Source organism: Zalophus californianus, chromosome 15, assembly GCF_009762305.2.
Source record: "Zalophus californianus isolate mZalCal1 chromosome 15, mZalCal1.pri.v2, whole genome shotgun sequence".
Lineage (NCBI taxonomy): Eukaryota > Metazoa > Chordata > Mammalia > Carnivora > Otariidae > Zalophus > Zalophus californianus.
This window is the reverse complement of record NC_045609.1, coordinates 83607607-83630489: the sequence shown is the minus strand read 5'-3', so window position 1 is coordinate 83630489 and position 22883 is coordinate 83607607. Positions and strand designations below refer to the sequence as shown.

Here is a 22883-nt window from a genome sequence, read left to right as displayed (position 1 = left end):
TTGGACTTAGGGCCCACCTGGAGAGTAATTCGGGACAATTGCCTCTCGACACCCTTAACTAAATCACATCTGCAAGGAACCTTTTTGTCCAAGTACAGTCACATTCACAGGTTCTGAGGATTGGGAGCTGGACCTATCTCTTGGGGGCTACCACTCAACCCACTACAGGACATGTCTGCAACCTCCTAATGATGAAGCAGTAGAGACCTCTCAACGATGGTGCTACCCTGGCGAACAAATGGGATGGCTCATCATTCTCAGCCCCAGGAAGAAGAACCTGGAAACCCCCAGGCGGGAGATGATTTTGAAGACGTGTTGACGGCAGAACTGCAAAACCCTTCTTCATTTGTCCTTCCCCGCAACACACAAGGCAACAAGCAAAGGAGGCTGCGTTCTGCCTTGGAAAGTTCCGAGGTCAGCTGCCAGGAGGCTTTTGAACTTCCTGGTTCAGTTTCTGGCTCACTGCGAAGATGGAAATTTAATTAACTTGCATTTCACTCACCAGCACGTTGACAGTGCAGCTCATGCGATTTTCTTTGTTCTCATCATGCATGATGGTTCTATAATCCAGAAGTCTTTCCATCAGGCGCACAACGAGTTTGACGAAAGTTTCTCCTGTTTTGGCGAGGTATTTGTGCTTCCTGCAGTGCTCCAAGAGGCTGAAAAATAATTATGCACACCTTGTTAATCACGCTCAGAAAAAGAAAGTTGACTGAGGTGCAATTTAAAATATTTTCTATTATTAACACATTTTAATTATTTCTGGGCTACAAAGTTCATTGTAGTCTAATTACAATCTCTCTGTCTCTATTCTGACATAATTCCTACTGTTAATCAACACTTACATTTTATCAAATAACACTTTGTACTGTTCATCTCCTCTGCCTCCTTCCACTTCATGATCCAGTTTGGTGATGATCTCATTTTCAAACTATAATTAAACACAGGAAGCGTAAATAATCAGCATGGCGGATATTTCATTTTAAAAATGAGCATCAGGAGTACATAAATCAGTAAGAGAGCATCATCAGATAGTTAGTTACACTAAGCCTTTGAAGCCTTATTTCATTTAAGAATCGCCATCCCTGGACCCCAGGAGATGTCTGATGATCGCCTGCCACAGGGGGAATCTTTCATTTCCTTCCCTGGTTAATGGAGCCTAAACATGTATATGCTCATAGCAGGAGCAAGAACCAGAGAAAGAAAGACTACGGAACATGAAAAAGCGTCTCAAACTTCATCTCCACGAACAAGTAACATCTAAAATAGCTCGGTGGTTCCTGGAAAAGAACAGATGGCATTTCACTTGCCAGCAAAGAGTTCTCTGCAATCGCAAAACATCCAAGGGGCCACTTCACTGCCATTCCTTGATGGATCTAGTGAAATATCTCACTTTGGTTGAAAAAAAATATTATAAAACACAGGAGGGATAATGTCCCTAAAACACCAGCAGACATCTCAAGAAGGTCCATCTCCAGGCCTTCTCCTTGAACACCCCAAAGCTTCTGATCAGATTTCCAGAGCACAGCAGTGGGAAAGGATCCCTAGAACTGTCTCTTGGACCCAAACCCTGTCTCTTGGAGTTTTGGGAAAAACTCTAAATGCTAGAGAGGTACAAATCTCCAGGCTGTTTTCACAAGGGTCATGAACCTCATGGTTGACGGGGCTGGAAATAACCACCTTGCTAATGACGGATCTGAGCACCCATCCCTGCTGCCCAGTCCCCCAACCCTGGCAGGATTCAGGGCCACCTCTGTATGGGATTCTCCGTAGTTGACCGCCATGTTGCAGGGGCCCTGAAATTACCCATCGACTTGGGGCAGGGAGGAAGGAGCCCGGTGAGACAGTTACTCCCACAGAGTGGGAGACAACCACACCAAACTGAAAGAAGACAGGTATAGGAGGAATTGGGGGAAACAACAGCTAAATTTGGGGTTCAGAAAGCAAGAACACCCTGCATTGTAGGCAGGGGCCTCTAAGATCCCCTTATTTTATTTTTTTTAAAGATTTTAAGTGTTTATTTAAGAGAGAGCACGCACAAGCGGGGGCAGGGGGAGGGCTGAGGAAAAGGGAGAGGCGGACTCCCCGCTGAGCAGGGAGCCCAATGCGGGACTCGATCCCGGGACGCCAGGATCATGACCTGAGCCGAAGGCAGACACTTAACCGACTGAGCCACCCAGGTGCCCTAGGATCCTTTTAAAATACATGCTCAGACAATGCTTTCCCAGGGAAGAATCCCCAAGTCTTCCACTATTACTAGGATCCTATAATTATTTAAGCTGTGTGACAGAACTTTTGTGTCTCTGGGTCTCTCCTAGAACAATGCCTCGTGTTGATGTTCTAATGGCATGAATGTACTATGTGCACATGAATCACTGGGGTATTAGTGCTACACTGGAGCTGGGGAGGGCTTCACAGATCAGCAGAGGCATGGTCCAGCAGGTTGCTAAGACACAGGCTGGGCTCTTGGCCACGCAAGCCAAGGGGCGGACACACTCATCTGACGGCTGGCAACAGGGGCTGCCAGCATCCGGTCCACACTGGGCACTCGGGGTGCTGCTGCGGCCATGGTAGGCAGCTGACTGTGGCCCCCGTGAGGCAGAAGGCAAGGGGTCTGGGGAGACCCAGGGAGGAGTCTCACACCGGCACAGAGCTGCCTGACCTTGATCAGGACTTGCTGCCTGAAGCCACAATTTTATCACAGTACAGATGAAGTGGAGGCTTTAACAGGACTGGAGAGGAGTATTGATTCCTGCTTGACATCAAGGACTCAGCCACATCACGGATCCCAGACCGCCGTGCATCCTGTAGTTCTCTCCTTGATCTTCCCCATTGTCTCCTGCCCAAATAAACACCCTCTGTTTCATTCTGTTTGGCCTGAAAAGTTCAGGGATTTTTAGGAACATAGAAAAAAAGGCAGCTCTAGTGAAGAAGAAAAAAGAACTTGTTTTATTGTTTTTACCTGAAGCCTCATGATAATGACTCTCCTGTACAGTAAGAGCCTTCTGATGCTAACACACTAGTACTTCGTTCTTTACAGTAAAGAATTCTGCAAAAGGTGGGCCTTTTGGGAATCAAATACGAGGCAGATCAGCTGCCATTGGCCCAAACATTGATGCTTCAAGCCAGTCCCACTTCCTGGAGGGTACCATGATAGGAGCACCACAGAGAAAGAGTTCTGTGAGTGCTGGTTCTTCAGAACAAATAACTGAGGTACAAAGTAAGACTCAACTTAATTAAAACACACGATTGCACACCACACATGTTTAATGAGCATACAATGAGGAAGGCACATAGAATGCAGGAAAACATGCTTTATCCTAACGTGGGCAAACACACACAGGCATTTCAACTGTTCATCACTAGTTAATCAGGCGTATTTGAACTTGGGAGTCTACTTTATGGAAATGGCATGTTTTCTCTGCTTCCATGTAAACCTAGCTGTCACAAACAAGAGCAATAAGGAAACTCCAGCTCCTTAAGTATGCTGCTTATCAAATTTTGACTGATGAATTTAATGTTTCCTAAAATGAGCAGATGAATAAGTAAATCAGAAGAACACAGCTGATTCTAATTTTACTAACCTCTCAACTTAGTAATTTTGCACAAGCACCTGGCAACCCTATTCTGTTTATCAGCAAGGATTCAATAACCCAGATCTGCAGCCGGCCTCTCATTCCAGGGTCTGCATTATTTTTTACAGAATATACTAGAATCAACTTGTTAGCGTGCTGTGAACCGTTATCATCATCAGAACTAAACGATCCTGTCCAAATAAACTGGAGAAAGTCCATTTGCTGATAGAGCAGAGCTGGTTTTATAAAGAAGTATGTTGATTATCTGACTCGTAAATGCACACTGTCGGGTAATGCGCAGCAGGGTTCTCTATGGTTAGGTTAAAATTAGCAAGGGTTGACTGTGTTGCTCAAAAGGTGGCAGAGGCTCCCTCATGTGATGAGCAAAATCATTATACTTCTTCTCTTTTCGGAATCACCAGTATCACTACAAAAATGTCCACAGGGTGTCCAACTTAAAATGCTGAAGAGAGCATCTCTAAGCATACAATACCAGCGGCCCTCCAAGAGTATGAAACAGAGTCCACGTGCAAATTTTGGGCTTTTTGGAAGGCTGCTATAAAGCCAAAGGTAGTGAAGCAGGGGGCTACACTCACAGGGGTACTGACAGCGTTGTTAATTCAATTAACTTTGAAAGGAATGACTGCTTTCGCCACTCGACGCCACAGTTAAGCACGGGTTATTGGCTCCAATTTAAGGGATCATGGAGTGAAGGATCTCAGTAGTGGATAATCCAAAAGCCAATTCTGTTTGGTTTAGAATGCATCATTTTTGTTGGGAGTTAGACTGACCATTCCTGCTACAATGCATTTATACATGTCTAGAACCAGGCCTGCATTTTCCAGGCATCCAGGAACACATTTACACAAGAGACTGGAGCTTATGTCAGAGCAAGGAAGGGGGCTGGACCCAGATGGAAGGGTTTGCACAAATAATTCACCACATCGATAAAGTGTTTGGAGGTTACCAAGAACGGGGTGAAATCTGAAATCTAGGCCAATGGTCTTCTACGTACATTTGCAAAAGCACTTCAACTTTCTACAAATAAGCCTTAGTGAATGTGCTCTTTGTCCAAAGGTGCTCTGCTTTCTCCTGTTGTTCAAGAAAATGTGCTCACGGGTGCTGGAGGTAGGATCAAGATTTGAGAGCACTCCCTGGTCTCAGAGACTCCAAGGAATCAGATTCTCAATGTCTGAACTTCCAGAAGGAACTGGGCCAATCCATCCATCCAGTAGGATTGCAGAACCATGTCCCTTCTCATTAGTGTGGACAGGAGGGGCAGGTGGGAGAACATCACTGAACTGTACCTTCAGGGAAAACAGGACGGAGGGACGAAGGAGCCAGCATGGCTGGGCAGGGAGCCGCCTAGCACCCCCACACCCTCCGGGCTCTGTGCTCACACGCTGACATCCCAGAAGTCACTGAGTCCCCCCAGCCTCTCACAGCCTTTAATCCCTCTGCTCAGACACACGAATATTTTTATGTATATTGCATTCCTCTTGCTTAACCGCTCTGTAAACTTAATTACACAGTTAATCTCCGGCACTCCATATCTCACATTCTAAAATCCCCACATCCTTCCAAGTCCAACGAGAAGGCTGTTCGCTGACCTTGAAGCTTCTGCCTAGAGCCCAAGAGCCCCACGGCTGGGGCACCGTGCACTGCCTGGCTGGCCAGCAACACCTCAGACAAGTATGGCTGCTCCCCATGTCCACACCACACACACCGAGAAGTGGCTTTTGGGCTGTATTCAATGACCCTGGTCTCCAGGAACATGCTCTCAGAGTGAGTCCTGTTTAATTTGGTTAAAAGAGATACAGGAGTGTGGGCATCCCTCTGCTGGAGGGCTCGTGAGAACAGAATTCAATGTCACCAGAACTCAGACTCAAGGGCATTCATTTCCATGATCTCTCAGGCGCTTGGGTCTGGGATTCAATGAAATAAAAGCCTAGTTCTTGTGCTGTATGTTCCCTTTCAGGGTCCAAAACAATAAAATCAAGTACTATTTTGAAATCGAAAGCAAAAGTAACCAACAAACAAAATCCCAAAGAATTAAAGAATAAACAGGATAAAATCGCCACCAAACTCGCATCCATAGGACAGGGCAAAATGTCCTGGCACCCCACCAAGTGGCAGAAGCAGCCAACGTCCACTTGGGTTATTCAGTTATTTGCTTAGGATTACCAGCACGGGCTGGAGAAAGAGATTACTCAAACAGGACCTCAACAACATCGAAGACGCCAAGATTACTCATGTTCCAATAGTGTTACAACTAAATGGGAATTTCCGGAAGCTGTGGAGCATTTTACTGACCCTCACAAAAATGACAGACAATTAACTCCATGATTGAAAATATGACTTTGCTGTGGAGACTTTTCCACCCCATTTTTATTAATGGTATACAGCCCGTGCAGTCATTTGCCGCAATTCTCAGCTGTTAGTTCCGTTTCTCCCAAAGACATAACAAATGGAATTCTTTAAAAAGGTGCCAGAAGGGAATTTGAAAGTATGCTTTTTTTTTTTTTTTTCTGAAGCAAAATCCAGGGAGGCCGAGACTCAGAGCGTTACCGATTTGGGGGCAGGGGTGTCAGTGACACAGGGGAGAGGTTAGTTTCAGGCCTGGTGAAGGCCCATCTCGTGGTAACGTGGCTCAGTCAGTGCACAAGCCGGTGGAAGGGGTACCAAGATGCCGATGCCTCCAAATCTCTGCACCCTAGCCGAGCAGATCCTGAAGGCTTCACACGTAGGAGCTCTCCTTTGAAAAAAGTCCAGATCTCCCAAAGTCCCCAGTTCAAGAGTAATGAACATGCTACTCCAGGACTGGGGTCTGGGTGAGGGCAGGTGCGCATGGGGGACAGCGAACACACTGTTGGGATGACCTGAGGAGCAGGAAAGTGGCAAGGAGAGAGACCAGAGAATATGTCCTCCAGGACTAATGGGCAGGGGAGAAGCAGTAGAAGGTGACAACGGAGGAGAAGAGATGCGGCATGCACGTCATGAAAGATTCTTAGGAAGGGCTAGAAGAACCAGGAATTGCTGTGAGGCGGCCTTCGCAGAGCTTCTTCATCACCTGTGAAGATCTGCCTATAACCAGTTAACAAAAGGCAACGACGGACGCGCTGGAAAGCGTGTCTCAGGCCAGCAAGAGGACAGAACACGTGAAAGGTAACTCCACGCCACCCCATCCCACAGCCGGGCAAACCCACTCAGTGCCTGGACTTGGAAGAGGCAGGGTCGGTAACACCAAAGACAAGGACACGGACACGCTTCTTTTGGATGAAAATTCATGCTCCTTCTTGCAAAATTGGAGGAAAGAAGGAGACTTTGGGGGAAATGTATGCGTAAGAACATTCTAACGCAAGTCCCTCCACTACAGTGGAAGAATACAGGAGCTGCAACTCTGGGGAACCGGAGAAAAGCCGATCTGTAATACACGCTTTGGAAATTCCAATAATGGTTTGATGCAGTTTAATCTTGAGTAAAATGGCAGGTCCTTCTTCTGCATCCAGTGGGTTCGCTGTCCACTCCAGCTGGAAGAGCACACTACTCCCCAGACAGAATGCGTATTTCACAAACGTTAAGAGCCCTGCTCAGAAAGACATAGCACACTTATAAAAAATAAGCTACCACACAGGTTCAAAACACGAATGTTGTAAAAACGAAAAACCCTAATGTCTTCCCCTCACTTCATTAGGTTTGCACATCTGCTATAAAAGCGAAGCCAATTTAAGCCCTTGTTGATGTGACTAATAAGGTTAGGAAATTGGATTGGTGGCGGATTAGTTAAACAGCAACCAGCCAGCCCCAACCTGGAGGCTCCCTGGGATGGAGGCAGGGATGCCTGTGCCCTGCTGTTCTGTGCACATGCCCACTCGCTGCAATAGCCCGACACCCCCACCGAGGACAGAGGGCATGCCTCATGCATCAGGAAGGGGAGCCCCTAGGAGACGAGAGCTGACTTGAGAATAGGAAAGAGTTAGGAAAGATAGAGCAAGTCAAGAGACAGATGCTGTGGTCCAGAAGAGCCCTGGGCAAGGCCCAAGAGAAGCAGCTGGATGTTGGAGATGAGACAGAGGAAGGACGGACAAGTCGCCACAACGCACCATGGAGGACAGAAGAGCAAACAAAGACAAGCCACTGTAACCTGCACCCATCAAACCAAACGATGAGGAGCCTGGGAAAAACGGGCATGACAGGGGAGCAGCAGGTCTGGGAAGGATGATACTCTGTGTGACCGTCCACCTGGGAGGCTGAGACAGACCAAGAGAAAAAATAAACGGAGGTACTGCAAGAGAAAAGGAGATTGATCTTCTTCCCAATTCACAAGAACAGACTAATAGAGCAGAGATCTTTTTTTTTTTTCTCAAGTTTTAGTTTTTCTGCCTTTATTTTAAAAACCTTTGGTGCGTCCTACCACTTGTCTTTGAAGGTACAAGTAGGTGCCAACACAGATGAACAAATGGTCAACGATTATTGATCAACAAATCCAAGAAGCAGACCATGCTTATCCTGACAGCAGGCTTTGGGGACTTATGTCTTCATGTTTACGCTTTTATTCATATATATCCAAGCGAGTCATGTTTTAGGGATATGAAACTGTGAAGTAGAATTAAATGTGCATAACTGCTTCCCGGTATTACTCAGTTTGGTTTTCTGGAAAACTGGCTCCTGATATTAGACAGTTTTTGAACCCACCACTGGGGGCAGCATTGAGAACGAAGGCAGAAACACCATGACTCTCCTTCATTAACTTAGTGCCCTTGATTGACAAACCAGAGACCCTGTGAATTGGAGAAAATGAAGCAGTTCCACAGATGATTGTGTAAGATGCTTTAAAGCTGCAGGAATGAGAACCACAAGGATGGAAGGAAGAAGAGGAACAATTCAGAAGCCAAATTCTTATTCATGCCTTTGTCCTTACTCCAACTGCTGCTGACCTTATTTTGACCCGAAGTTGGCTTCAAAGAATGACAAATGACACTGTTTTAAAGGCCTTTGATCTTAGTTTCCTGAGCTCATAACACTTATTCATATAAATGCATTTTTCTCCTTTACCTGATTCTTTTTTTTTTTAATAAGAATTATTTATTTCAGAGAGAGAGAGAGAGAGAGAGAGAGAGAGAGAGAAAGCACACGCCAGGGGTGGGGGGCAGAGACAGAGGGAGAAGGACAGAAAGACTCTCCAGCAGACTCCTCACTGAGCATGGAGCCCAACGCGGGGCTCGATTCCACGACGCTGAGATCCTGACCTGAGCTGAAATCAAGAGTTGGATGCTTAGCAGACTGAGCCGTCCAGGCACCCCTACCTGACTCTTTAATAGCATTTTTTCATAAGGTCCTTCTTTGGGGCTTGATTCATATAAAACTCAAAGAGTCAGATGTATTTTCAGCCTAGGAAAAGGCATTTTTAAACTACAAATCCTAGTTCTGGTGAGTTGGCAATGAGATCGGACCATGATTTAGTGCTAGTGGCAGTGGAGATGGGTCAAATCTTATGGCAATGACATAAAAAAAATTGGCAATGTCAAAACTTAGAAAAATATTTTGAATCGGCAATTCCATTTTTGAGACGGCATACCAGGAAAACTTTCAAAAGAAAAGTCAAGCTATATGCATGCATGTGTTCACTGCACATTTACTCACAGTAGTGAGAATGTGCAAACCACCTAAATGCTCAGCTAAAGGGATGGGTAAGAGAAGATTACCCATTTCATTTTATGAAATGTTATGCCATCATAAAAATCATGGTTACTACGTTGTAATCAAGAAAGATGTCTGTGATAGATTGCCAAACAAAAAGAACCAAAAAAATGTGGACAATGTTTACAACATTACATTACATGTGTACAAAGACTGATTGTAAACCAGAGGAATAAAAATAGCTGTTCTTTTAAAACAGTCTCTTTAATTTTATAAATAAATAAATAAGTGTAAGGAAGTCCTCTTCCCCTGTGGAAAGAAAGAAAGAGCAAAGCAAAGAAAGGAAGTGAGAAGCAAAGGAAGGGAGGGGGGGAAGGAGGTAGGCGGGTGGGCGGGCAGGCAGGTGGTCTTCACAGGTTTATTTTATTCACTTCTTACAACATCCCCTTGGAGTAGATTCCTTTACGTACCAACATTACAGCTCTGAATCAAAGACTAAAGACGTGCAGTCATTTGCTGGAGATCCAGGTAGTACCGGGAGTCGTGGTCCACCTACCTGACTTCATTGTGCAAACTCAACTGGTACTCACAGAGGTTCTTTTAGCTTTGTATCTGTTTTTGGCTCTAGAAAATACCAAAATTATTCTTCATGGCTACTAGCTTCGTGCCATAATAATGAGGACTGGCCAGTGGAAATCTATAAACAATTCACAATCTATGAACTAAAAAGTATAAAGGTGGGGAAGGAAAATCTACACTTTAAATAAGAGGCCCCACTACAATCATGCTACTCTGATGCGGTTTTGGTTTCCTTCTAATATAGGGATTTTTCTTAAAATTCCTCAAAACTCTATGTGGAAATAGATACTCACTTACCTGAATTATTATAATATTTAAGCAAAGGTTGCTTTCAATGTGGAGGACCCGCTACTATTTGGGTTCTTCTAGTGCCTCTTGCAAAGCATCACAGCCAACCCACGTAGCCCACTGGGGAGGAAGCCATTGTACGTTCGTGCATGTGAGTGTGTACCCAACAGTGAATATGTAAACACCATACTTATTTTCATGGAATCCAGGGAAGGAGATTTTGTTAATCCTCCAACATAAATATTCAGATTTTGTCTTTCCCACTGATACTGTATGTTCTGAGCACATTATGCAGACTTTCTTCGAGGAGTTCTTATCAGTTCTGCTGCACAAGTAAAAGACCAAGACAGATGTGAAAGAGGAAAAGCAAAGACTTTTGACTTGAAAATAACACACGTTGGCAAGAAGCAGCCAGTCTGAGAGAACGTGGTAACATCTGGTTCAACATTCTGAGGGGATGTACCAAGGAGAGGGGAAGAGACTTTTATCCAGGGTTGAATGTGTAAGTAAATCCAGATAAAAATAAGTAAGTAAAAGCTAATAATAATTGGGAACATTTCTCCTTAAAGATGAAGGCAAAGGATGACAAGCTTTTTCAAGAAGGGAAGTCCTGGGGCTTTTCTCTTTTAAACTGTAGGGAATTAGGTTTTTCATGTTCAGTACCTTTACCTCCAGGGCCACTTATAAAGCCTTTTTCGAGGTTTTCAGGCTTGTGCGCCTTCTCTCCAGGCCACTTACCGCTTACCCACTACGCCCTTACCATCTGGAAGCTTCGCGTCGAATGGAATTCACACTGCATCATATCGAAGAAGATAGGGATGGTGGCTTTACGCAGTTCTGTCTCAGGAATTAGCGTCATTTCTAATATTGGGCCGACCATTTCTGGAATGAACTTTATCTTGTGTTGACCTTAAAGACAGAAAGGCATTGTTCAGAATTTTTTTTTTTTTTTGAAGGTTTTTAAATGAGCTTCAACGGACCAAACTGAATAACACAGATCAGTGTGACTTTGAATGCCAGGATACTGGGGACATGCATCCATTTTTCGTCCACAGGCCTTCTGAATGTGTCCAGCCTTTAGCATAAGAAGTGGCCTGCAGGGGCGCCCAGTGGCTCGGTTGGTTAAGTATCTGACTCTTGATTTCAGCTCAGGTCGTGATCTCAGGTTCCTGGGATCAAGCCCCACGTCAGGCTCTGTGCTCAGCCTGGAGTCTGCTTGTCCTTCTTCCTCTGCTCGTCCCCTGCTCTCTTTCTCTGTCTCTTTCTCTCTCTCAAATAAATATATAAATTCTTAAAAACAAAATAAAAAAAAAAAAGAAGTGGACATTCTAAATGCTGTAAGAGCAGCTACTAAAGTATCCATCCAATATAAGACCTGTAGTCATGTCCTATCTGTTACATAAGATAAATGCAATTTTACAAATAGACAATTATATCATATAAATCAAGGACATGAGCAGGGATCTACAGCAGAGCTGGGAGACAAAATACCTGGTATCTCATTTGTGACATTTTGTTATTAACACTAGCAATTTATCCAGAGTTCATCAATCTTACTCATATTTCTATACAATCAGAAAAGAGAATGGATCCTCTACAGAATTTAGGTTTTTTTTTTTTTTTTTATTACTCAGCTAATAAGGATTTCTGTAAAGAGAGCCGTAAAACAAATTTGGCTATTATAAATAACCACACTTAACAAAGTACGTAACCCTCCTAATAAACCTAATAGATTTCTAAAATTTATATTAAGTGGACACATATGCAAAATGTAACCTTCAGTAAGGAACTTGAATATAATGAAAATCTTGTTTTCAACTTTTACTAAATATGTAATACTTTGACGAAGGCTATAAAAAACGTGATTCTCATCACTTCCCCAAATGCTTAATGTCTCTGATAGGCATGTAACTGTGGCAAAGCATTCTCTTAAAAATGCTATTATATTCAGTCTCTCAGGTGACACTTTTCTTGTATTATGCCTAAAAAATGTCAGAGCCAATGTTTCAGAAAACAGATGATAGTGACACCAAGTCGTTCATCAACACAATTTGAGTGTCATAGAGTGCTCGGTCTGTCACTGACAGCTTTTACTGTTCCAAGCTGGGAGGAACATTTAAGGCAGGAGCAAGTGGTCGCAGATGCAAGGATTGGATTATAAGGTATAAACAGGTTATAAGAATGACGACTTTCTATCTTTGATTATTGACCTTCCTTCCCATTAGTAAGGGAACCTGGCCAGCGGCCAGTGCTGAGCTCTACCTACAGTGATAACCCTGGGGATTTAACATCAGCAAACAAATGGTCCTCAAGGTGAGCAAGGCCTGGGCGGGTTCTCCAGGAATCGTCTTTACTTTCTTGTTTTTCCTTTTTTTTTTTTGGCATTTGCATTATGGATTTCCCTTGGAGCATATCTTGCTCAAATTTAATGATGAACTCAGGTTTGGAATCAATGAGAATCCAGGTGACTCTTGCAGTGTACACACTTCAAGAAAAAGAGGATGCATTTTTCTTTCCCCTTTTGAGACAAAGGAAGAACAAGCTGATTATCAGATCACAATAAGAATACTTTACCTCTGGTCACCTTGCCAATCTCCTAGTTACAACTCCCCAATTTTTTAAAACCCACCGAGAGTCTTTCTTCTGAGTTACAAAACATGGAGCCAACCCAGCCCCTCCGGACAGTGGGCCATGTTCGCTCAGGGGAGGCAAGTTCTCACCCATCAGTAGCCTCTCCCTGGGTGTTGGGATGATCTCTGCAATCACGAGGGTCCAAACGTCCAGGACATTAAACATAGTCTTACCCAGGAAAATCTCCATGTACACACAGGTAGACTGAGCAAAAATGTCCATCATCCAGGCACACTGAGGTCTTCTATGGGGCTTTTAATGAACGCACATAATTTGTTCGGTCCCCAAAATCATCCACGAAGGGACCCCCTGAATGAAAACTATCCCAGACCAAACCGGGCCGATAAAGATCTTGCTGTGAGCACGCTGGCTCTGGCGGGACCGTCCCTGCCGTGCCCGGCCGGCTGGCGTGCCTTGTGTAATAAACAAAACTGATGTGGAGGCGGCGCAGGCCGAGGTGAGAGCCCGCGCTCTGGGGCCGCGCTTTAATAAATAACTGAAGAGCTTGGGAAAGAAGCACATTCCCCCTCCCCCTCCTTTTTTGGGAGAGAGTGTGCTTTTGATTTCTTCTTTCGGACTCAAGACGTGTCAGGTTTGGGAGGGGAAAACATGCTGCTCTGTCCCACGGGGCAACGCCGTATTTGCGCTTGCATTAGATCGAGCAGAACAGACCCCGAGTCCTTGCTCTGAAGCTCTGCTTGGAGGGGAGATCTGAGACACTCATCTCAATCACACATATGATTGGAAAAACTCAGGGAAGAAATTGTCTCGTGAAGCATTCAGCTTGTTAAAATCAAAACCAAATGGAGACCAGCGTTGAAAATTCTCTGGGCAGACAAAACCAGGTTAGTCCTACAAGCAAAACTTCCGTTAGCTTATTTTGCAAGGCTAACCTGACGGGAGGCACTTCTTGCTTCTGCCTCTGGAAATCGTAAGCAAAAAACAAAAACAAACACATTTTCCAAAGGCTGATATGAGGTAACCACTCCAACTCCCGCTCATTTAAGAGAATTCTAAAATTATAACCAATCACTGATATTATAACCAATAAACAGTCACCACTTTCTCACGACAGAAGCTGCTTTGTAACGATGTACCTCTGAGCCTCCTTCCATGTATTGGTTTGAGTGCTCTAGGCCTGCTAATTGTCTTCTTGTGTGTGTGCACAATAAACCTTTACTACTTCAGTGATTTGTTGGTTTTGCTTGTTATTTGTGACCTTTGAGAGGATCAAGGCCCGATCGAGTGATAGGTGACTAAATTGTAAGATTTACCTGACTTCCATTTTTATTTTGTTGGCAGAGCTGGCTAGATCAACCTGCCAGTATGTTCCCAAACCTGGGTCCATTTAAAAAAAAAAAAAAAAAAAGAGCTGCATAGAAAATGGGTTGTGTAGATTTTGGGGAACTGAGATGTGCTGTCAAGAGTGGGGGCCTGGGCAGTGACACTTGGGACAGGCTCCAACACCTGAGATTCGCAGCAGAAAAAAGAGCCAGGTGGCCTGAGGTGACCCCATGGAGCCATTCTTAGCTGTTTTGAGGGGCTGCTCAGGGCAGATCCTTTGGGCAGCCGATGCTTAAATTTTCAAAAAAATAATGTAACTATTTTACAAGCAAGGAACCCAATCATGCTGGTTGGTGGTTATTTCTTGCTGTTACCAGACTCCTACCCTTCATTGACCAAGGTCATGGTTTACGTTTGACCTCTTGGCCCTCTCTCTCAGGCCAGAGTCCACATTCCTGGCTGCAAAGCTGCAAAGCACAGATCTTAGGCATTCATCACCCTATTCAAATCAGCAACTGCCAGGAAACAACGGGACATTTGCTCTCCTAACTGCATCCTTTACCTTGCAAATCAAAGATCTCCCGCTTGACTCAGCCTATTTGGAGCATAATGACAGATAATGCTGAGGGAACCAACTGCTCCAAAACAGCTTTAAAGATCTGATTTACACCTAAGGGTGCATCCTCAGAAGGTCGAGGCTTCCCCAGGGCCTGGAAGTGAGCATCACAAAGCAGCTCACATTACCCTGGGCCCTTCGAACCTTCCTTCACGACAATCATGGAGACGGGGCCAGTTGCAAATGGTGGTCAGTCTCAGGCACTACTGAGGCGACCAGGAACATAATTTTTATAGAAAGAAAGAAAAGCCAGAAAGGCAGGCGTGTCCATCAGTCAGGTCAGTCATGGCTTGAGCTCAGTTCTGGAGCCTTCTTCCATGCCAGGCAGTGACCCCTTCAGGGATCCTCACAGAAGAGGGGAGGGTCCTGGTGGAGCACTAAGGGGCCAGGGTAGGCTGAGTTGGGGAAACAACGATTTATCAAGCAAGAAAAAAGCATTTTCCTTTCCTTTTTTTTTTTTTTTTAAGATGTTTTTATTTATTTTTGTGAGAGAGAGCGCACACAAGCAGGGGAGGGGCAGAGGGAGAAGCAGACTCCCCACTGAGCAGGGAACCAGATGTGGGACTTGATCCCAGGACCCCAGGATCCTGACCTGAGCCGAAGGCAGAGGCTCAACCAACTGAGCCCCCCAGGCACCCAAGAAAACAGCATTTTAGTATGTTAATTATCAGTCTGAATATCTGCCAGGGTGGATACCTCTAGTTATCCTAAATGATGCACAAAATATCAAGCCATTTCAGAATGAAGCACTGTCATTTGAAATCATACCTAGAATTCTCCTCTGGGGGGAAACACACAACTCACAGTGTGTACTTGAGAAATGAAACTGAAAAACTTACAAGAAGGTGTTGCCACTCTCTTGGGAAGGGCCAGCAGGTGAGAGATGCCCTGGGGGCTCTCATGCGGGGGGCGGGGGGGCAGGTGGAGCCCACAGCACCTGACTGGTGGATGCTGGCAGCTAGGAGAGCCCCAGACTCCCTCTCAGCCAGCAGAGAGCAATTCTCTCCATGCCACTCTCTGAACGTCCCTCTCTGCCTTGTTCTGTGCTTTCTAATGCGGATGTATCTGGTCCCTTCCTGGCGTGAGTTAGGCAGTGTCTGGCCTACCAGGGCATATGACAAATGCATCTGTCAGAGCATGATCAATTAAAATGAATCATGAATGGCCCTCCTCCCTGTTCTAGAAGACTTGGCATTTCATTACTGAGATCATCATACATATATAAAGAATTATGAAGCATCAGGATTGGGAGGCTCTTGAAAACTTTAGTCCAACCTCTCTTACAGCCTGGAAAACTGATGGAAGCCCAGAAAGGCTGGGTCATGGGGGAGGCCACACAGCCAGGCGGAGGCAAGGTAGGAAGAAAATTCCAGTAGGATTCAAGTCTCTTCACTGGAGCCAGGGCTCCTCCTCTCCCCTCCCCCACCCCCCGGGGGGAGGGCAGCAGGAAGACCAACAACAGGGTGGCACCAGGAAGGCTCGGTGTTGGAGATTCAGGAAGCCCTTTGACAGCCTGGAGCCATAACTCAGATTCTGGGCAATTAAGCTGCCGCAGGAAAGTTGCTTCCAATGACCCAGCAAAGAGTTTCCTTAAGGGGTCCTCAAGTGCCTGAGAACCGAACAGCATGCCGGGTTCAGGTTACTTGTCTGTGGAGAACATGAGCAGACGGAGCCATTCCAACCAGCTCATCATCACCACCTGGGAGCTTCTGTGCTGGATTCTGACTCCTGAGAACCCAGCTGGTGCCTCTCCTTAAATCATACTTCTTAATTTCTATGTTATTAGTATTATCCATAGAATATCTTACAGTATTTTCTCCCAAGGCCTTCTGCATTTATTTTGCATGTAACACCCATTTGAAAAAGACTCCATCCTTAATATAAACAGATGGACAAAGGATTATTTAGAAATTCTAACTTTCCCTAGAGAAGTGATAGGGCCTGCCTTTACACGTTTGCTGACATCCGGGAACTCAAGAAGGATGAGCCAGCAACCCCCCCTGTGAGGAAACCTGGCTCGGGCTGAAAACAGGCGGCCGTGAACTTGCTGACCGCAAAGGCAGACTGCAGGCAAGGTCCCCAAACCTCCACCCCTGTCCGTTCGGAGGGTACTCGGGAGGGCAATGGAGTCCAGTTCCCCACCTTCAGGAAAAACCATGTTCTGTTTTTATCACCCTGTTTCATTGCTCCCAAGGAATATAGATAGGCCAGGGCATCTTTCTAGCCAAGGTCCCTAGCCACGACACAGACAGCAAGAATCTATTCAAGAACCGAGCAGGGTGGGGCGCAACTAAGTTGCTCCAGTCCATGGGGAAACAAATTTAACCTAGGTGCTGTGGGGTAACTAGAAGGAGAAGTGGAAAGATACCCGCCTCCTTGCAGAGAACAGTCACTGGGGAGAGGGGAGGCCCTCTGTAGCCACTACAGGCTTCGTGGGCCAAGCTAAGCAAATCAAACAGGGCCCTGGAGGCTCAGGGAGGAAATGCCACAGAAGTCTTGCACAGGACCCTCCATGAGGCTGAAGAAAGGTGCCTGAACGTCTCAGCACAAAGCAAGCTGACAGTGGAGAACAGGTGCCAGGAGAGAGGCGGGTTCATCGAGGACCCATTCAAGATGGTAACAGGATGCCCAATTATCAGTTCTTTATTCCTTTAAGGAGCTTACCTAACAGAATTACATGGCATAGTGACTAACATTTTAATAGAGAATTCCATGTTATTTTAATTAATAAAATTTTATTGGGGCGCCTGGGTGGCTCAGTTGGTTGAGCACCTGCCTTCGGCTCAGGTCACGATCCTGGGGTCCTGGGACCGAGTCCCGCATCCCTGCCCCCTGGGCAGGGAGCCTGTTTCTCCCTCTCTCTCTCTGACCCTCCCCCCTGCTCATGCTCTCGTTCACTCTCTCTCTCTCAAATAAATTAAAAAAATCTTAAAAAAATTTTTTTATTAATTATATTATTTTTCCTCTTTAGTGTTTATTGTCATAAGAACACTTAAGATGAGATCTACCCTCTTAACAAATTTTTAAATGTAGGACACAGTATTGTTAACTTTGGGTGTTATGTTCTACAGCAGATCTCTAGACTTACCCATCTTGCATAACTGAAAGTCCGTACCCTTTGACCAATACCTCTCCATTCCCTTCTCCCGCCCATTCACCCCTACCCCTGGCAACCACCGTTCTACTCTCGGCTTCTAAGACTATGACTCTTTAGAAACTTCATGCGAGTGGAATGTTTTTGCATTTGGCAAGATTTCCTTTTTACTAAAAAAGTAAAGCTGAATAATATTCCAATGAATATACATATACCACATTTTCTATATCCATCTATCCATCAATGGGCATTTAGGTTGTTTCCATTTCTTGGCTATTATAAATAATGCTGCCAGGAACTGGGTGTACAAACACCTCATCAAGATCCTGATTTCAATTCTTTTGGATGTACACCCAGAAGGGAGATAGCTGGATCATATGGGAGTTCTATTTTTAACTTTTTGAGAAACCTCCATGCTGTTTCCCACATTCTCAGCGACCCCGTGCAAGTGTTCAAACTTCTGTACCGCTGGCTGACACTTATCTCTTACTTTTTTCATAATAACCATCCTAACAGGTGTGAGGGGACATCTCACCGTGGTTTTGATTTGCACTTCCCTGATGGTCAGTGATGTTGCTTATCTTTTCATAAACCTATTGGCCATTTCTTCCTTGGAGAAATGTCAAGACAAGTCCTTTGCCCATCTTTTAATTGGTGGGGTTTTTTGCTATTGAGTTGTAGGATTTCCTTATATATTTTGTAAATTAACCCTTTAGCAGATATATGGTTTGCAAATGTTTTCCCCCATTCCACGGGGTGTCTTTCATTTTGTTGTTTCCTTTACTGTGCAGGCGCTTTTTAGTTTGATGGAGTCCTACTTGTCTATGTTTGCTTTTGTTGCCTATGCTTCTGCTGTCCTTTCCAAGAAATCATTGCCAAGACCAGTACCAAGAAGGTTTCCTCCTGTGGTTTCTTTCAGAGTTCTACAGTTTGGGGGTCTTATGTTTAAGTCTTTAGTTGAGTTGGTTTGGGGGTATGATGTTAAGACAAGGGTCCAGTTACATTCTTTTGCATCTGGATATCCAGTATTCACAACATTTATTAAAGTGGTGATCCTTTCCCCATTGTATGTTCCTGGCTCTCTTGTCGAAGATCAGGTGGCTGTATATGTGCAGGTTTATTTCTGAGCTCTCTATCCTGTTCCATTGATCTCTACGTCTGCCTTTATGTCGGTACTATAGTGTTTTGATTCCTGTAGATTTGTAATATATTTTGAAGTCAGGAAGTATGATGCCTCCACTTTTGTTCTTTGTCAGGACTGCTGTGGTGACTTAGGGTCTTTTGTGGTTCCATGTGAATTTTAGAATCATTTTTTCAATGTCTGTGAAAATGCCATTGGATGGCATTTGATGGAGTTAGCACTGAACCTACAGACTGCTTTGGGTAATATGGACATTTTAACACTATCAAGTCTTCTACTCTACAAAGATGAGATGCCTTTATATATATTTGTTTCTTCCTTCATTTCTGTCGTAGACTCTTTGTACCTTTCACTGTTCAGGTCTTTCACCTCCTTGTTTTAAGTTTACTTTTAAGTAGTTTATTCACTTTGATGCTATTGTGAATGGGATTATTTTCTTAATTTCCTTCTCAGATAGTTGTTAAGTGTATAGAAATGCAACTGGTTTTTCCACGTTCATTCTGTATCCTGCAAGTTTTCTTAATCTATTAGTCCTAATAGCATTTTTGATGAAGTCTTTAGAGTTTTCTGCAAACATAATTTCACTTCTTCCTTTGTGGTCTCAACGGCTTTTATTGCTTTTTCTTGCCTAATTGCTACGGCTGAGACTTCCAGTACTATGCTGAAGAGGAGTGAGAGAGTGGGACCCCTCGTGTTCCAGATCTGAGAGGAGAAGCTTTCGGTTCCTCACCCCTGAACATCGTAGCTGTGGGTTTGTCCTATGCGGCCCTTATTACATTAAGGTACGTTCTTTCTATACCTAATTTGTTGAGTTTCTAACATGAAAGGGTACTAAAATTTCATCAAATGCTTTTTCTGTATCTATTGATATAATCATGTGACTTTTATACTTCAATCTGTTAACGGAGTGTATCACCTTTGTTAACTTGTGTATGTGCGACCCTCCTTGTATCCCAGGGATAAATCCCACTTGACCATGGGGTATGATCCCATTGACGTGCTGCTGAATTTAGTTTGCTAGTGTTTTCTTGCAGATTTTTACATCTACGTTCATCAGAGACAGTGGCCTATAGTTTTCTTTTCTTGTAGTGCTTTATCTGGCTTTGGTATCATGGTAAAGCTTGCCTCATAAAATGAGTTTGGAAGTGTTCCCTTCTCTTTAATGTTTTGGAAGAGTCTGAGAAGGACTGGCATTAATTCTTTAAATGTTGGGTAGAATTCATCAATGAAGCTATCTGGTCCTGGGCTTTTCTTTGTTGGGAAGTTCTCGATTGCTAATTGCTTACCATCTGTCTGTTCAGATTTTCTGTATCTTCATAATCCAGCCTTGGTAGGCTGCATGTTTCTAGGACTTTGTCCATCTCTTCAAGGTTGGTTGACATATAATTATTCATAATAGCCTCTTTTGATCCTTTTTATTTCTATGGTATCAGTTGTAATGGCTCTGCTTCCATTTCTGATTTTATTTACCTACGTCTCCTCTGTTCCTAGTTAATCTAGCTAAAGGCTGGTCAATTTTTTTTTATCTTTTCAAAAAACCAACTCCAGTTGTGTTGAATTTTTCTATTGTTTTTTTCATTCTCGATTTCATTTATTTCTGTTCTAATCTTTATTATTTCCTTCCCTCTACTGGCTTAAGGCTTTGGGCTCCTTCTGGTTCCTGGCAGTGTAAAGTTAGGTTGTTTATATTTACTGATCAAGGCAATATTATAGACCAAATGGACCGAACAGATACACAGAACATTTCACTCAGCAGCAACAGAATCACGTTCTTCTCAAGAGCACAGGAGCATCCCTCAGATATGTCACATCTTAGGTCATGAAACAATTCTTAACAAATTTAAGGAGACTGAAATCATACCAAGTATCTTTTCCAACAACAATGGAATGAAATCAGAAATCAAAAACAGAAGGAAAACTGGGAAATTCACAAATAGAGGAAATTATAAAGCCTGCTCATGGGTCAAAGACATCAAGTGGGAAATCAGAAAATATATTGAGACAAATGAAAATGAAAACAAAATAACTACCAAAATGTTTGAGATGCAAGAAAAGCAGTAGTAAGAGGGAAGTTTGTAACGGCAAGCACCTATGTTAATTTCTCATCTTCACACATGAAGCCCCTAGTGTATTTTCAGCGTGCAAGCATGTTCTACTACCACCACCCACTGGCAGTGTACCTATATACAGGGCCCAGTTTTGAGTAGGCAAAAAAAAAACCCTTTGAGGGTAGACTGTGTTAAGCTGAAGACAAGAAGCAGTGAGCCTTGTGGCAGTGGGATGAACTACCTGGTTTGATGCCTGAGAAGCTGGGGGAATGTTAGTGATGCCCGGAAGCAATGAAATTTCAAGGCAGAGTTGTGTTCACCTGACATAAGGGGGCACTCTACTGATTTTTCTATTTGCCCCACCGACCGGATTTTCTTCCTACCTCTTATTTACAGAAAACAACTACTGCAAAGGTAGCAATCGCTCTCTGAGGAAGAGAAGCAATTCAGATTTCCAAGACGCCCCAGCACTGACAGCCAGGGCCAATGTCATCACCCACCACAGTTTCATGACAGTCACCACGATTCCCCGGAAATCCCCGCTACTCACCAAGGTTGTACCACATGTCTCTGATTTCGAAGCCAATCTGCCTCCTCATATCTCCATACCTGAGAACCGAGGACAGGGGAAATGCTAAGTCACTCTTTTGAGCATTTGGAAATCCGACTTAGATTATTTTTAAATGCAATGAAAGTCTCCCAGCCCGGAGACAAACAAAGAGAGTATCAAAGCTTCTCTAGCCACCAAAGAGAACTGAAGGAGGAAGAATCCAGCAGCGGGAGCCTCACCTACCCATCACCCCATCACCCCAGATTATGTAACGCTCTTCCCACCCCCCCCCACCCCCACCCCGTGGGAACATGAGCAAGGTGGCAGAAAGTAAGGGCGGTATTTTCCTTCTTTTCCTTCTTCAGTCTCTAATGGCAAGAGAAGGAGGCCCTGGCTCCCTGGCCTGAGGGGGAGCTCGTTTTCAGTGTGCTCTTAGCATCGGAGACACCAAATGACATCCTCCAACCCTGCTCACAAAAGCAGCTTTCACATGTTAAAATTAACCCTGGAGTGGGCAATCAGGGCTGGGAGGGCCTCTTTCAAATACCTCCCATCCTTCTTTAGCATTTTCAATGTAAGGAAGGGCTCTGCACCAAAAGATGTCAACAAATATTCCCCTGTTTTTGTTTATCGGGGAAAACAAATGTTAATTTTCCTCCCACAGGTTCAGCAGAGGAGGTGTTTCATGAGTAAACAGAATTTGATGCTTCAGAAGATAAACGTTTATTAGTTTGTGAGCAATTTAACTTTTTCCTTTATTGCCTAAGGAAAAAAACTGATTATATTAAAAATAATAATTTGCACAATTATCGTACAGGATTACAGTTTAGCAGCTGGGTCATCAAGCTGCTCTGTTCGCCCTCACGTCAGCTGATGTGGAAAGGGAAGCTGTTTACAGATGACCTGGTTGTGGCTCTCAAGGCAAAGAGCCTCCTGGTAAACCAACAACCATAGCTGGCTGCCACCTTATAAAAGTCTCTAGGGCCCTAAGCACCCGTCTGTCACTTTCGGCAGGAGAGGGCTGCAGACCAACATGCTCTCCACCAGGGAAACCGGCCTGGCAACGCTGTCACGGAGGTCACCCCGCGGCCGCTGCACCTCCATGGACCCACGGCCCTGTGTACAGACAGAGCAACTGACCTGGGAGCGTCAGCCCCTTCCTGTGAGGACAAGCTTGTCCTCGGGGGTAAACGAGTTACCTTCCAGCCCAGCCTGACAACCAGGTGAGTGCTGATGTGGGTCAATTCGGTGAGTGAGAGAGGGGGGATTTCGGCCAGGGAACGCACCCATCACCAGTGCCACAGTGAGGAGAGGCCTGTCCACTGTCGGCAAAGCTACTGGACCAAGCCCGTGGGTGAGAGAAGAGCATCCCCCAATGTCTTAAGTGGCACCCCACATCGCCCACGGTCCCGATCATCGAAGCCCTCTTCAGTCGTG

General features: G+C 44.6%; 1 protein-coding gene across 4 annotated transcripts in view; it reads right to left on the bottom strand.

The window, feature by feature from the left end:
* Positions 1 to 22883, bottom strand: part of DOCK1 (dedicator of cytokinesis 1) — a 495128-nt gene that overhangs the window by 61978 nt on the left and 410267 nt on the right. For all 4 annotated transcript variants that reach the window (XM_027591584.2, XM_027591585.1, XM_035724125.1 and 1 more), the window contains 4 exons: positions 21447 to 21505; positions 10843 to 10991; positions 846 to 931; positions 503 to 659 (listed from right to left, as the gene is read on the bottom strand). In XM_027591584.2, the coding sequence (XP_027447385.1) occupies positions 503 to 659; positions 846 to 931; positions 10843 to 10991; positions 21447 to 21505 (451 nt within the window). The remainder of the gene's footprint in view (positions 1 to 502; positions 660 to 845; positions 932 to 10842; positions 10992 to 21446; positions 21506 to 22883) is intronic.